This window comes from Rhinatrema bivittatum, chromosome 3 (genome assembly GCF_901001135.1).
Source record: "Rhinatrema bivittatum chromosome 3, aRhiBiv1.1, whole genome shotgun sequence".
Lineage (NCBI taxonomy): Eukaryota > Metazoa > Chordata > Amphibia > Gymnophiona > Rhinatrematidae > Rhinatrema > Rhinatrema bivittatum.
In genome coordinates, this window is record NC_042617.1 from 524,453,664 (window position 1) to 524,469,747 (window position 16,084).

Here is a 16,084-nt window from a genome sequence, read left to right on the forward strand (position 1 = left end):
TGGACTACATTGAAGCTTCTGCAATGGGGATCTACTTGTCAAGAAACCTGTCTACGGGGATCCATACCATCCGACAGCTACATCTGTATCGCACGGCTAGAAGGCCTACCCGCACAGTATAACCAATTTGCGGATGTCTTCTCTAAAAAGGCTGCGGATATCTTGCCTCCGCATCGAGAATTCGACTGTGCCATTAACCTAGTTCCAGGGGCTTCACCTCCCCAAGGGAAGATCTATGCATTATCCGTTTCAGAAACTCAGGTGATGACCAGCTATATTCAGGAGAATCTACAAAAAGGGTTCATTCGACGCTCTACTTCGCCAGCCGGAGCTGGTTTCTTCTTTGTAGGGAAAAAGGATGGAATCCTGAGGCCATGTATTGATTTCCGCGGACTCAATTCCATCTCCATAAAGGACCGCCACCCACTACCCTTAATTGCTGAACTCTTTGATCATTTACAAGGAGCCTGGATTTTTTCTAAATTGGATCTCAGAGGAGCCTATAACTTAATCAGGATTCGGGAAGGTGACGAATGGAAAACGGCATTCAACACAAGAGATGGTCATTACGAATATCTCGTAATGCCATTCGGACTGACCAATGCCCCTGCTGTTTTTCCAAACTTCATCAATGAAGTATTTCGGGATCTACTTTACGTTTGTGTAGTGGTCTACTTGGATGATATTCTTATTTTTTCTTCCAGTTTACAGTCTCACCGACAACATGTTATCCAAGTGTTACAATGCCTAAGAGAGAACAAACTGTATGCCAAGATTGAAAAATGCATTTTTGAAAGAGAATCTTTACCTTTCCTGGGGTACATCATTTCGAAACAAGGATTTCAAATGGATCCCGCCAAGTTAAAATGCATCCAAGAATGGCCTCAACCAAATGGATTACGGGCTCTTCAGCGATTCCTGGGTTTTGCCAACTACTATCGTAGTTTCATCCGGAACTTCTCTAAGTTAGCAGCTCCACTAACAGCCCTCACTCGCAAAGGGGCGAATATTAAGTCTTGGCCTGTCGAAGAGGAAGAGGCATTCCAAGCGTTAAAAGACTCGTTCCTTAAGAAATCTTGTCTTCGGCATCCGGACCCCAGACGCCCATTCGTAGTCGAGGTGGACGCGTCAGCCAAAGGAGTAGGAGCTGTCTTAAGCCAAAACAATACCACTGGAGTTGCTCATCCGTGTTCCTATTTTTCCAGAAAATTCTCTTCAGCGGAACGTAATTACGCTATCGGCGACAAGGAGTTACTTGCAATAAAATTAGCCTTTGAAGAATGGCGGCAATGGCTGGAGGGTGCTCGACATCGCATCACAGTTTACACGGACCATAAAAATCTCGTGTATCTTCAGCAAGCCCAACGCTTGAACCCACGGCAAGCTCGGTGGGCGATGTTTTTTACTCGCTTTAATTTCGAACTGCGATATCGACCAGCCGAAAAGAACATTAAGGCGGATGCTTTGTCCAGGTCCTTTGTTACTGAGGATACGGAGGAACCTATGCAATGCATTATTGACCCAGCTCGTATCATCCTATCGACTACAGTTACCATCCCAGTTGGAAAAACCGTGGTTCCCAAACGACTACGTAATAAGGTACTGGCATGGGGGCATGACTCACAGTTTGCAGGACACCCAGGAAGAGCCCGGACACAAGCACTCCTTCAACAATATTACTGGTGGCCTGAGATGCGCAAGGATATTCGTGCTTATGTGGACTCTTGCCCCATCTGTGTGCAACATAAGATCCCAGTTGGGAAAAGCTGTGGACTTTTGCAACCGCTACCCATACCCAAGAAACCATGGACACACATTTTCACGGATTTTATTGTGGATCTTCCGCCTTCAGAGGGGACCACCGTGATATGGGTAGTAGTGGATTGTTTTTCGAAAATGGCCCACTTTATCCCACTATCCTCCCTCCCATCTGCTCCTCGCTTAGCTCAGTTGTTCATGCTTCATATTTTTCGTCTACATGGTCTTCCGCAACACATTGCATCAGATCGAGGACCACAGTTTACTGCTCGTTACTGGCTTAATCTTTGTAAGAAGTTCAGCATCTCTCTGGATTACATGACTGCTTTTCACCCACAAGCAAATGGTCAGGCGGAACGAACCAATTGCACCTTAAAACAATTTCTCCGTTTGTACGTCAATTCCCGTCAAGATGATTGAGCAACGCTCCTAGCGTGGGCTGAGTTCTCTCATAATTCTCATCCTTGTGTTTCCACGGGGGCATCCCCGTTCCAGATCGTGTTTGGCCGGCCACCCAGACCTCCATTGCCTTTGCCTTTGGCAGTACCTTCGCCTGCAGCTCAACTCATGGCTCTGCAGTTGCGGCAGCTCTGGCTTCAGACCCAACACATGCTCCGCAAAGCAGCCAATACTGCTAAAACATTTGCTGATAAGCATCGGCGACCTGCCCCACGATTTCGGCCAGGAGAGAAAGTGTTGCTTAGCACCAGACATATCCGGTTAAGAGTTCCTTCTTTGTGATTGACGCCACGGTATATTGGACCGTTTCCTGTATTACGACAGCTTGGTCCTGTGACCTACCAACTGCAGTTGCCTACCACTTTGCGTATACATAACTCTTTCCACAACTCCCTTTTAAAACCTCTGGTTCTCACCTGGCCTCATCGAAAAGTTCCTGATGCTCCTCCACCTCGAGCAGAGGATGATACGATATATCAAGTACGCGAAGTACTAGATGTCCGAAAACGGGGCAACATATGGGAGTACCTCCTAGCGTGGGAAGGATTTGGACCAGAAGAGAACTCATGGGAACCTGCTAAGAACATCCTGGAAAAAACTCTTCTTCAAAACTTTCACAATGAACATCCGAGTAAACCAAAGCCTTCTAGAGGGAGGCCTAGAGGAGGGGGTACTGTTACTACCGCCGGCCGCGGCAGCCCGCAACCAGGGCCGACTGTCATGGCCGCCAGCCACGGCAGCCCACGGCCGGGTCCCAGCACTTACCCGCGGCGTCGGGTCTCTGCTGAGGCTCCTGCAGATGCAGGGAGCCTCCGACGACGTTCTCCGCGTGGCCTGGGCCGCTGCTTGGCTGGCCGCGGGGCTCTGCTTCAGGCGGTGACTCCGCCCCTTTTTCCCCTGCTGCACTAGGGCCGCACGCACGGCTGAAGACAAGATTTAAAGGGGCCACGACAGGAAGTGTCGTGGCTCCCTTCTGAAGCACCTCCTCCAGGTTCCTGTATTTAAAGGCAAGGTCTTCCCCTCAGACCTTGCCTTGGTATTGAGGTTCCGACCTGAGTGTGTTCCTGGCTCCTGGTTCTTGGTTCTTCGTCCTGCTCTTCTTCCTTGCTCCGTGGATTGATTCTTGGCTCCTGACCTCTGGACTGGTGGACGTGTCTTCTCCTGGCTTGATTCTGGTATGGCGTTGGACCCTTCTCCTGGCTTGATCCTGGTACGGCATTGGACCCTTCTCCTGACTTGATCTCGGTACGGCTCTGGACCCTTCTCCTGCCTTGACCCTGGAATGGACTCGGACCCCGCTGGTATTTTGATTCTTGGACCGGTTTGGACTCTTCCTCGTCTCCGTCCTCAGACTGTCTCGACCTGCTGGAGGCGCCAGCCATCTGGAACCCACGACCTGCAGGAGGCGCCTGCATCCAGACCTTCTACAGTCTTCAGAGGAGTCGCCTAAGTCCCAGCGGCCGGACCCCTACAGGCTCCTCCTGGGGGGGGGGTCGCATGCTTCCAGGGTGAAGACTTCTAGCAAGTCTCTACAGTCCAAGAGACCTCACCTTTCGACGGTAGTCCTCTACCTTGAAACAAGGGTCCACTTTCACAACATACTGCTTAGCAAGAAGGAGATCAGTTTTATATTAGAATTCACGTAGGGAGTAGGTTGTAGATTTTTATAGTTATTGTTCACTGCTTAGAGATTTTTTATTGAATGAAAGAATGAATAAATAAATAATCAATTGGGTAGGGATTAAGGTCACATCCATGCAAACCTAAGGGTCCCACTTTTGGGGTCAGGCTCACACTTATGTCTACTTTAGATTATAAATAATAGTGTTATAGTTTAAGTTAAAAAAAAATTGAGAGCCTCCAAGCTCCTGTTGAGTATAGGGTGCCAAATTGCCTGGCTATAGCTCTGCAAAGAAATATATTTACTGAAAATTTGGCACAATGTACATTTTCAGAGAAATTAATCCATTTAGGTAGATAAATCCTCTTTTTCTCTTTCACTGCAACATTTACTCTAAACAGCTGCAGAGCCCTTTTCGGTTATAATGGAAATGACTTCTCTGTGTAACCGGTCCTAGGGCTCTCCTACCCTCCCTGGTACCTGCTCTACAGGCTGATTAGTTTGACCTCTGTGGTGAGTAAATTAATGGAATTTCTGCTGAAACAGAGGATAGTGCAGTTTCTGGAATCCAACTGGTTACAAGATGCGAGGCTGCATGGTTTTTACCAGACATGGGCCTTATCAGGCAAATCTGATCCATTTCTTTGAATAGGTGGCCAGAGAGCATGAGATGTATTGTACTTGGATTTCAGTAAGGTCTTTGACAAGGTTTTGCCCAAGTGACCTATAAATAAACTGATCGCCCTTGGTATAAACCCTAAAGTGATTGACTGGGTTAACAACTGGTTAAGTGGGAGGCAACAAAAGATACATGGAGCTCACGCCATGGAAAAAAGGGTGTTACTAGTGATATGCCGCAAGGATTGGTCCATTTTCCTAAGTGATCTTGCAGAAAGACTATCACGGAAGGTTTGTCTTTTTGCAGATACCACAATCTGCAGCAGAATATAGACCAAAGAAGGTGTGCAAAACATGCAGAGATATCTAGCAAAGCTTGGGAATAGTTTAGCGTAAAGCAGCTTAAGCTTTAATGCTAAAAAATGTAGCATCATGCAAAGACCCATGGGAACAGTACAATCTGAGGGTTAAATTCTTCTATGCACAAAAAAAAAAGAGTGGGATCTGGGGGTAATAATATCTGATGATCACAAGGTGGCCAAACAGTTGGATAAGGTGATAGCAAAAGTCAGAAAAATGATTGGGTGTAAAGGGAGAGGAATGGTCAGAAGAACAAAGGAGGTAATATTGCTCCTGCATAAGTCCCTGGTAACATAGAAATGATGGCAGATGAAAGACGGAATGGTCCATCCAGTCTGTCCAGCAAGGTTTTCAGGGTTGTGACTGCCACTCCATACAGGGTGCTCATATTCAGAAAAGAGTTACCACATTACCCCAGTACTTCATATCTATCCTCTTGCCACTAGGGATCCTTTGGGTTTAATCGCACATCTTTTTTAATTCTTTCAGTGCACTTTCAAAAAGCATACAAGCAAGATGGAGTCAGTCCAGAGGGCAGCTATTAAAATGACCAGAGGTCTTCACTGGAAGGCATATGGGCAGGGATGGATTTAGGAATGGCCTGCCCCTGGGCACTTTTATTTTTGTAATTATGTTTTTATTGAAATTTAATCATGTTACATGAAATAACATAGGACAAGTTTGAATCATAATGTGCATACAAAGAAAGTAAATATAACAGTGAAATCACATTATGTTATCATAACTAAGTCCTCAAACAAAGGGGGACACCAGACAAAATGTTAAAAGAAATGCATAATAAGAAAGCATGCCAGCTAATATACCTTATTGCAGAACTCCAAAGAGAAATAAATTTAATTTGTGCAAGATTTATCTAAAAGAAATGTACCTAAATGAGCTGGGTCAGTAAAAATACATTTCTTCCCTTGATATATAATGATACATTTGCACAGGAGTTTTAGGAAGAAAGAAGCTCCAAAATCAAAAAGACGAGCTTTCCTCCTCAATTGGGTTTCTTTTGCAGAGTCTGGGAAAATTTGAATTTTCTGACCGCAAAATTTCTCATTCCTATACTTAAAGATCTGGTCCTCAAACAATTCTTTATCTGAAAATAAGGCAAAAATAATGAGTGGATCGTCTCAATATTTTATCATTAGAACTTTGAAGGAAATCAGACACATCGGCACTATCAAATGGGGTTAAAACTTCAAAAGCTCCCTCCTTTTCAATAATACCCTTCTTCATAGCTGGTATAATAACAACTTTTGGATAAGATAAGCTCCTTATCGGAGGCAAAGTACAGCACCTCCACAACAGACTTCTTAAATAGCTCCCTAGGTGCAAGTAATCTAGTTTAAGAAATCTTAATAACCTTAAATTCCTGGCTCTAATCATATTTTCCATCAATTCACTTTTGTTATGGAGAAGTAAATTATCTTTAATATTAGCAACTGCAGTAGATTGCAACGTAGTTACAGCAATAGTTAGAGCAGCCATTTGAGATTCAACAGTCTCCATTCTATTCTCTAACTCAGACAACTTTGAGGAGGCCCCCCGAGGAAAAAAATGACACAACTGAGATATAGTCTGAGTCAATGATGATTCAGTAGGAGAGACAACTTTCAAAACGTCTCTAAGGGGGTCATTTTCAAAGGCTTATCGCGTGTTTCACCAAACCCGGCTGCGTCGGGAGGAGCAAGCATTTAGAGACAGGGATTCTTCAACTTTTAATCACTGTGCTGATGTTTGCTTTTGAAGCCGGGTTTGGCGAAACACGGGTCCGTGTCGGGGGACCCTTCTTAAATTCTGTGCTTGTCTAAGCAATGGAGCTGCCGATGTAAAATAAAAAGAAACCTTTGATGAAAAGAATCTGAAGTTGAGGGGACTTATTGAATTACCTACCTGCACTTCCCTCTGTTTGGTGTTGAATATTTGAAGTGCAGGCTTCTGCTCCTGCATTGTGTTGAGGATCATTCCAGGATTTAACCATGAAAGTTGTGCTTAAATACTTACACGCACTGGCGTGTGCAGGGGTCCGCTGCCACGAAACCTTACTTCTGCCATGGATAACGTGTAAGTAGAAAACAAAACAATACAGGCAGATCAGTGGGGTTTTAAAGTTTGGGGAAACAGGGGGAAGGGAGGCTATTAAACTGGGTGGGGGTATGGAAGTCCTATCCCTTAACTGGGCAAACTGGGAACGAACTGGGAAAACGGCCAATGGCATCAGCGTGCATGCCTATTAAAATTCCCCTACTTATGCAGTAGAAGCGGCATTTGTGCACACAGAAGCGCGTCCACTTAAAATTACGCACACATGTGTACATGGTCAGGCTATTTTAGAACAATCTTTATTTGTGTTAGGCTGGAAGCATGACTCCTCCATCTTGTTATTTTCTTGACTCACTGTTCTGTTTGTGTTATAGTGATAATCTCTCACTACCATAGCCTGCTTCAGGAATATCTCCTGCTTCTTGACATCATTTTGTTCTTTATAGGACCAATTTTGAATAGCCTGCATTGTTTGCATTGCACAGAGGAACATTTAGCCCGGGGATCATTGCAGAACATTTTCAAATGGGGCACCACCCACATTGTTATCTTTTTGAACATTAACAGTACCAAATTATGCATGTCAAAACTCAGCTGCAAGTTTTGCACCCTGCTGTTTGTCAGGGTATCTGAGGGAAGCAAAATAGTGCACAAAGTTTTGAAAATGCCAAGTACGTGTGCTCTTTTCCTGCCCCCGGCCTAAACATGCTCCAAGAATTTTTAACTCAGATAATAGTGAGTTCACTGTGGAAGCCTGTATGTGCTTTTTCACTGGGCAGAGGAAACTTATTTTCTGCCAAGTCAATTTATTTGGGTAAATCACTATTTCCAGAAGTCAGTTATTTTGAAAATTGTACTCCCGATGTGCAGGAGACATTAGTGAGCTGGGATTTATTTTCAGTAGTGTGCTTAAGGTACTTTATGGCTAATTTTACATGAAAATACCACTGTTGAGTGTCAGCTGACTCGAGCCACCACTAAAAGACCTTTGAAATAGTGGCTGGCATCACAAATGGTGAGGTACAGTTAAAACCCAATTGCATTTGACCATTATATATATATTTTTTTCTCTTTCCACAGGTGAAAACTTGAAACCATGCTTTGGATAAACAAATGTGTCCTGCTGATAGGTAGGTGTGGTGAAATACGAGACTTGAAGTTAGCAGCTGTGCCCATGGATTTGAGTTTCTGCTTTTCATAAAATACCTTACTTCACTTGGAAAGGGGATAGTATTAAACAATAGCTCCTGGAGAGGCAAATATAGAGGGGCCTGGAAGTAGACCTAATGTGCGCCCTGCATTGTTTTAATGTTGGAAATGCTTTCCGTGCCATTGTGCTGGACTGTATTGAGTTAGCTAGTACTGAACTGTTTATTGGGGCTTCTGCACTGTTCTGTATACTTGCTTGCTTCACGTTTCTTTGTGAGTTGTGTTGCTGTCTGCTTATGGCTCCATTTTACCTTTCTGCTAAAGCAGTGCTATTTTACTGCTCTTACAAAGAAAAAAGGTTTCTAACTTGTTTGCTTCTGTGTAGAAGGCCACAAATCTCAAATAAATAAAATGGGTTAGGGGTCCAGGTAATGGAAAAGAAGATAGAGAAATCCAGAACAGAGAAACATATCATGCAGCCAATGCAGAGTAAAATAAGCTCCCAGACAAACATGAAAATACAAAGCCAGGTAAGCAAATTGCAGAGATATTTTGCTAATTAGCAACCTGTTTAAAAAAAGATTCTGCGAAAGTGAATGTAACAAAAAAAATCTAAAAATGCTGCAAATCATATAGAAATGCTGAATTCCAGCAATTATGCAACCTGAAGATTGAAGAATAGTTTATGATGTGTTATGCATCCCTAAACCATCATAAATTATTCTTCAATCTCCAGGTTGTATAATTTGAATAGTCATAGAATGTGATCCACCTGATGTTACAGCTACACAAAAAGTAAAACATGCCAGAAAAAAAGTCATGAATATAATCATCCAGACATTAAGCACGTCACAAACAAGATATATTATCACTATTCTACAGATTAGTTTATTTACAAATTTATACCTGCACAATCCAAAAAAATCACAATTCACTAGCAATTCAAGGACTACTTCAGGCATACTGTGAAGTGGCCAGATGTTTTGATGAAGAACTACCCCAGAAAATGGATTCTCCAGATACCGAATCAGCATATAGTGCATGCAGAGCTTGGAGACATTTCAGAGACAGAAAATAAAATGCTATTACTGCAAGAAATTTGGACATTTTGCAAGGGACTGCTATTGTGCATTCAAAGGAAATAAAAATCCTTAAAATGCAAAAGTGACTAAATATTTTTCAAACAATAAAAGAGATCACAGAAAAAATAATTAGAGTGCAAAAATAGCCAGAGTATTTTATGGAATGTCTCTGGCCAGTTCATACTACTTCTCACAATTTTTCATTCAGTAACATTCAGTAACATATTGTTACAATGGTTTATTACATAAGCAGCAATATTTATTGCTTCAGCCCAAAACTTCACTGGTAATCCAGATCTTATCCACATTATTCTTGCTGCTTCTAATAGTGCTCAATTACCACATTCTGCAATTCCATTTTGGGATGAGGGTATGGAACTGTTCTCTCATGATGAATTCCATACTCCTTCATGAAATTCTCTGTTTTATCTATTATAAACTCACTTTCCATTGTCGGTACAGACTCATTTCAGCTTCTAGGCTGTTTGGCATTCTGAGTATTGTACATAATAACTGAAAATATTAGGACTTCATCTTTTTATTTAAGGAAAAATATATTAAACTTCCTACTGCAATCCTCTATAATATCAAATATATACAGGCTATTTCCAATAGAATCACTACCATTAAGCTATATAAATCCATATGTAACCCCTGGGCAAGTTATACTGGATAGTGGTACCAGAGGCCATATCTCAAATTTTGGTGATACACTTCAAGAATGGTAAACAATGTTCTTTCAGGGTTCGCTGAATGGAGTGAAAGATAACTGTCAAGGTCCTTCCCATTGCAAACTTTGTCCCAGATCAAAGTAATCTGTATATACAGCAGTGATAATAACAGCACTGATGAGTGTCAAAGTCTCTACACAGCAAAAAGAACACCGATATTCCCGCCAAATGCTGTTGAATTATTAAAGGTGAAATCCATTTTTACACAGACATTCATCTCCTACCTCCTCCATGCAGTTTTCTCCTCTGAATTTCTAAGTCTCTTCACAGTACCTGAATGGCACCCCATGTTCCTCCTCTTCTGCCTTCAGAATCAGGATGATACTTCTGCAACTCCTCTTCTCCAAATCTATATTAGATTTTCCTGGGCCCTTCTGGGGGCCCATCAAACTCCTTTCTCCCCTCTCTCCTCCTTCTCCTCAGGCTGGTGGTAAGTCATCCTTACAGGCATCCTAAGGAGGAGAGAGGGGGGAGAAAGGAGTTTGATAAATCCCCAAGAAGAGCACAAGAAGATCTAATGGAGATGATCATCTCCATAGATTCTGATGATCTAAGATTCCTTTTTCATGAAAGGAACATCTCCCATTTGATGTTAAAGCAACAAATAAATTAACTCAATGGGGTCCATAGTTAATGGGTACTTCAAACTTAAATCAATTTAAAAATACCAACATGGGGCCTTATTTTCTAAGGGTATTGCACACGCTAAGGGACGTTTCGCACGCAAAATGTCCCTTTTCGCATGTGATACCAAAATGGGGGCAGAGTCGGCCCCGGAAGAGGAGGAGTCGGGGCGTCACCGGGGCCGACTCCGCGAAGCCATCACGGACAACGAAAAGGTAAGGCCCTTTTCGCGTCCGTGTTAGCTCCCAATAGCTACACCTCCTATGGTGGCGCTATTGGGTGCGAAACTGGCAGCGATCACACCGCGACGGTGCGATTGCTGTCGGCTAGCGCAGGCTCGCCCCTCATTTCCTAAAGTATCGCAGGCCTGCGATACTTTAGAAAATGAGGCCCATGGATTGGAAAGGTGGAAGAAAACGCTCAGCCAAAAAGAAAAAAGCTCCATGAAGACATCAACTCAAAAAATAGAAAAAAATATCAGAGGACAGCCAAGACATGCTGCTTCTTCAAAAGGCACTACAGGATCCACACCCTAAGATGGTGGCCTGGCTTTATGTACCAGAGGAAACTACCAATGTCTCTCTTCACATGGGAAAACCAAACACCTTCACTAATGCTCTGTCTCCTCCCCACATTATTGGTACATTCTCACTAACTCTTATTAGGCAGCTGACATGGTCCCTACACATGTTTATTAGCTCAAATAGGTTTTTGCTTGGTTCCTTTAAATTGCCTTAAATGGTTTTCTTGAATGTTTACTTTTGATGTAATCTTTACATGTATCTAGAGCTCCTGTCTTCACGTGAATATGTTTTGATTTTCCCACTATCACTTATACGTTTTAGAAAGTCATAGCTCTCATGCCATTTAACTGGATAGCGTGAAATACTTAATAATTATACTGCAATGCAAGACATATCTGTAAAAATGGCAGATGGCATGTCCAAGGAAGCAGTGGGAGTAGGAAGTATTTAATTCAAGCCATATGGCGGCAACAACTATGAAAGTCTGATAGCTGAAGATACACTATATGTATCTGAATTAGTTGACAATCTCAAATCAGTTTCCAAATTAACAAATGTTGAATTGAAAATGTGAACTTTTGTGCACTGTATAAAAAGATTCTGGCAATTAATGAATGCCAAGACTATACAAGTGAGTGATCATGCAAATACTGCATAAGCAATTAATTCCAAATTGTGGTATGAACACTATGCCACATAAAGAGACAGAGTCAAATGTCATGGTATAATGTGTGGGGCAGGGGGACTGCGATTTGTTCAGTGTGTGAGTTGGATGGATGCTACATAGCAAAGGATGCTCAAAGCAGAGACAGACTTATTGCATAAAGGATCAAGGAGAAAAAAACTCTTGGGGGGATTCACCCAAGACTTGTTGCAGTTTTGCTCCAATTCAAGTGTAACGGCCCACTGGGATTCATTATGAATAGTGCCCTTAGTTTAACTCCTTGAGAGGTGGAGATTATGGGGAGGCGCCATTCGGTACAGCCCCTTCCTTTGAGGAAGCTGGGATGGCCATCCCCCTGGTGAGGATATAAAAGCAGAGAGACTGGAGGCAGTGCAGTTTTAGTTTTGAAGTTAGAGGGGGTATGGGGAGTTTCTACTTTTGTTTTGATTTTGGGCCTACCTCTGGACCCCAGTACCACATGCCTGCAGTTCCTGGGCAAGGTCGAGGACCCTGCCTCTGCAGTCCACACCTTCGCTACAGGGTGGTTCTCCAGGTTGTTTTCAGGATTTTCCATATTTTGATAAGAAGCCTGGGAGACCCCTGTGCATTGCCTGGAGGGAGGTCTGGGGGAAACCTCTCCCTGGGGAAGCCAGGATAGAGAAGATCTGTCCCTCTGCCTTGAGGAAAGGGGAATGGTAGTGACCTGTAGCAGAGATCTTCTGGTGTTTGGATCCAATTTGGAGAAAAAGACTTTTTGGTTAGAAGAACTACGTGGAAGAGTTTTGCTGCTCCTTCCTTCGACAGCCGTATGTTCCAGTGTGGATCCCTTCCATCCTGGGATTCATGAGAGTGAGAGAGATCTAGAGAAAACTTGGAGAATTGTGAGTAAGACCAAACTGAGATCTATTGAGGACACCCACTTGGAGTCTTCACCCCTGGGGAGAGAGGAATTTGAGACTCGCTGTGCAGAAACTGATTTACCATTTTTGCCAGCTTGGAGGGGGGAGGGGGTTCCTACCCAAGAACATAAGACATTGCCATGCTGGGTCAGACCAAGGGTCCATCAAGCCCAGCATCCTGTTTCCAACAGAGGCCAAACCAGGCCACAAGAACCTGGCAAGTACCCAAACAAGCAAGGATACCCTGTTCATTTGGGAACCTTGTTTTATCCATGCCCTGGAGGGTGAGTGTTTCCGCCCCCTGTCCTGGTAGAGAGAGACCTTTGCACAGACAGAGGAAGGGCTGTGAACGGGAAGAGACCCGCTGTGGGGTTTGAGAACTGTTTTGACTTGTGCCATTAGTTCAGTAAAGTATTGTCTTTAGACACTCAGAGTCTCCGTGTGTTATTGGCAATAAAAGGGAAAAGGGCTATCAAGGCACCCCGGTCTTTCTGGAGGAAGATTTCTTCCCCCCACCAACAAAGGATTCAGGCCCCGTGGAAAGAGACTGGTGTGAGAGCTAATACAGTGAGATCCAGTCCCAAGAAAATTAGATGTACTTTTATGGCCCCTGAGGTATAAAGCTGCCACCCCAAAACCGGGGGTTACATAAGCATTGCTCCAGACGTATCAATGAAAAAAAATCATTGTTATCAATGAGGAAACGCTCATTGATACAAAAATGGAACAATCAGTGCACAGGAGCAGAATCAATGATTTCCTCCCTGTCCACATTTACAAAAACAAGGGAAGTCTGTGGAGGGCCACATTCTGTACCTATTTTGAGCTCATTAAGCAGGTACATCAAGCAAGATCAGGGGCGGATTCTGAGTAAAGATCGGCCTGGGGGTTTTCCGCCCAGGCCGGCCCAGGAGATACCCCGTGGTCTGCCAAGCGCGGCTCTGTTGCGGCCGCGCTCAGCAGACCTCATGACCAGAGCGACTGGCCCACCGGGGAATGCCTGATCCCCTGATAGGTCAATCTGCCCCTGAGCAAGATAATGTCTACTGAAGAGAATGGAGTGACTCATGAGAGAGGGCATGTGTGCAGGGAGGAAAGGATGCAATGTGAAGCACGTGTGGCAGGGAAGGGGTGCGAGCAAACACCGGATATTAGGCTTGTTTTGTAGGAAAGGTGGCATAGGAGGGAACATTTTATACTTTTTTCAGACAATGAAAACTCAATCAATTGTGCTTTCTTTGTTTAGTTTTCCTTGATGTTTGTCTTGCCTATCAGTAAGTGCAGAGGTCCATGTTCAGTAAGGCGGTGAGCAGGAGAGTTATCCAGGGAAAGTGAATCAAATAACGTTACCAAGATATTCAGCGAAAGTTATCCAGATAAGCTTTCCAGTAAATAGCTGATTAAAGTTATCCAGATAGCTTTACAACAGTTATTTGTGTGGACTGACTTGTCCACAGACATTTAGCTGAATAGCGCTCAATGTTTATTTATTTTATTTTATTCATTTATTGCGTATTTTGTTCATGCCTTTTCATTGGTAGCTGAAGGGGAGTTACAGTCAGGTACTGCAGGTATTTCTCGCCCCCCCAGAGGGCTCACAATCTAACAGGGTCGTTCATCAAATCACGTTAGGGACTCAACAAGGGATATTTTGCATGTCCCTACCTAGATACCCTCCCCTATTACAATGACCCTCTTTACATCCAATTTGCATGCATGTAGACTACAAATGCATGCAAAGAATGTCATTACTAGGCAATTCAATGCTAATATTTTATCATGGCCGACCGAGAAGGTAGTCAGCCGCGATAAACTTACACTTCTCTGGCATGTGTTAGATGCGCGGTGGGAGGCCCAGGACCCTAATGCGGGTCCTGAGGCGTCTGCTGCACATTTAAAGTGGCAGGGGGGGGGGAAAAAAAGCAGCCAAATGGGAAGGTTGAGTCACTACTGACCCCCGTTTTAATCTGGGGCCACCAGTCAAGGCAGCCCCAACACTTCAAAAATACAAATAAAGTGTATAGTAAGCGCATGGCTGTGGCGGCCCTCGCCCCCCCTGAATGAACAAATCAAAGTCCACCCTCCCCCCAGGCCCCCAATGAACCTCACCAAATCCCCCTCCTCCTGGCCCCCCCTAATGAGCCTCACCAAATCCCCCTCCTCCTGGCCCCCCCTAATGAGCCTCACCAAATCTCCCTCCTCCTGCCCACCCAATGAGCCTCATCCAACCCCCCTCCCCCCTGGCCCTTCCCAAAAGCCATGCCCCCCCCCCCTCCAGAGACCCAGTTACCTTATCCTCAATCCCACGGTGGGGTGGGTACTCCTTTGCACCCGTCCTGGTCGGTGCCATTTTGGAACATGGCGCCGACCTCACCCTACCCCAGCCTTGTGCTTTTTCACTCTCCTGTTACTTTCCCAGTTTCCATTAGCTTTTCCAGATATTGCCTGTCTTCCTCTTTCTGTGATCTCTTGTAGTTTTATAAATGCTAACCTTTTCCCCTTACATTTGTAGCCACATTTTTAGAAAACCACAGTGGCCTCTTTTTCCTCTTACCTTTATTTGGGTTCCTAACAAAAGGTTAGTTACCCTTAGAATTTCCTCTTGCTCCCTAGACATAGAGAATGGCATTGAATATGTCTATTCTGTCTCATGCCTTGTAAAGTTCAAAGCCACTACCTCCACATTTGAATATACACTGAGACTCTTAATTGATTTGGTCACATAGCCCAAGAACGTCTTCACCACTAAAGTCACATGACTTATGACAGCCCTAACAGTAACAATAATTTGTGTCTATAGCACATCGTTCCTCCAAATAAGATCATTGTATGCTTTAGCATCGTAAGACCTGAGGAATCCACATGCAGCCTCCGGTGAAAAATCTAGCAGCATATTTTTGGTAACTGTACTGTGTGACAGTTTCAATAAGGCAGAAATAACTTGTTTCCAATTACAGTTAGAAAACTGAGGCAGAGGGACTTGCCGAAAGTCCTAGAGAGGGCAATATTTTAAGCCACTGATTTAGCTAAATTGATTTGTAACCCTTTGTCCAGGGTTCAGATGTCCCCTAAGGGCCATAAAAGTATTTATTTGCTGGGGCTGTCTCCACGCTCATTTTCCCCTTCTCTCCATCTCCCAAGGGTGGATTCTTTCTGTGGGGAAAAAGGTAGTATTTTGTGGCCCACATGATGGAGTGCTTTTCTCCCGTGTGTGTTAGTTAGTTGCTGGTCTCAACGGGTAAGATGCTGGGACAAAACAGGCTGGAAAATATGCTGGGTGTTCAAATTAATATCTGCTGATTCTTTCAAAGTTACAGCAATGTCCAGTCAATCAAAATGGTAATATTACAGCTGTTTTGCTTACAGATGTTTCTCTTTCTCTGGGTATGTGTCCTGTCTCTCAGATCCCTGGGATTTAAATTACTGCTTCTTCACTTGGGGGCGGATTTTCAGACTCCGCGAATAGGCCTACTTTTGTTTGCGCTCCAGGCGCAAACAAAAGTACGCTGGATTTTAGTAGATACGCGCGGAGCCGCGCGTATC

General features: G+C 43.9%; 1 protein-coding gene across 2 annotated transcripts in view; it reads left to right on the forward strand.

Annotated features, from left to right (window-relative positions):
* Positions 1 to 7,884: 7,884 nt before the first annotated feature.
* The window catches only part of LOC115088219 (adhesion G-protein coupled receptor F1-like), a 101,057-nt gene continuing 92,857 nt past the window's right edge, over positions 7,885 to 16,084 (forward strand). Inside the window, exon 1 of one of the 2 annotated variants that reach the window (XM_029596268.1) lies at positions 7,885 to 7,998. In XM_029596268.1, coding sequence (XP_029452128.1) covers positions 7,965 to 7,998 — 34 coding nt within the window. In that variant the 5' untranslated portion in view covers positions 7,885 to 7,964. The remainder of the gene's footprint in view (positions 7,999 to 16,084) is intronic. The other variant, XM_029596269.1, reaches the window with a different exon arrangement.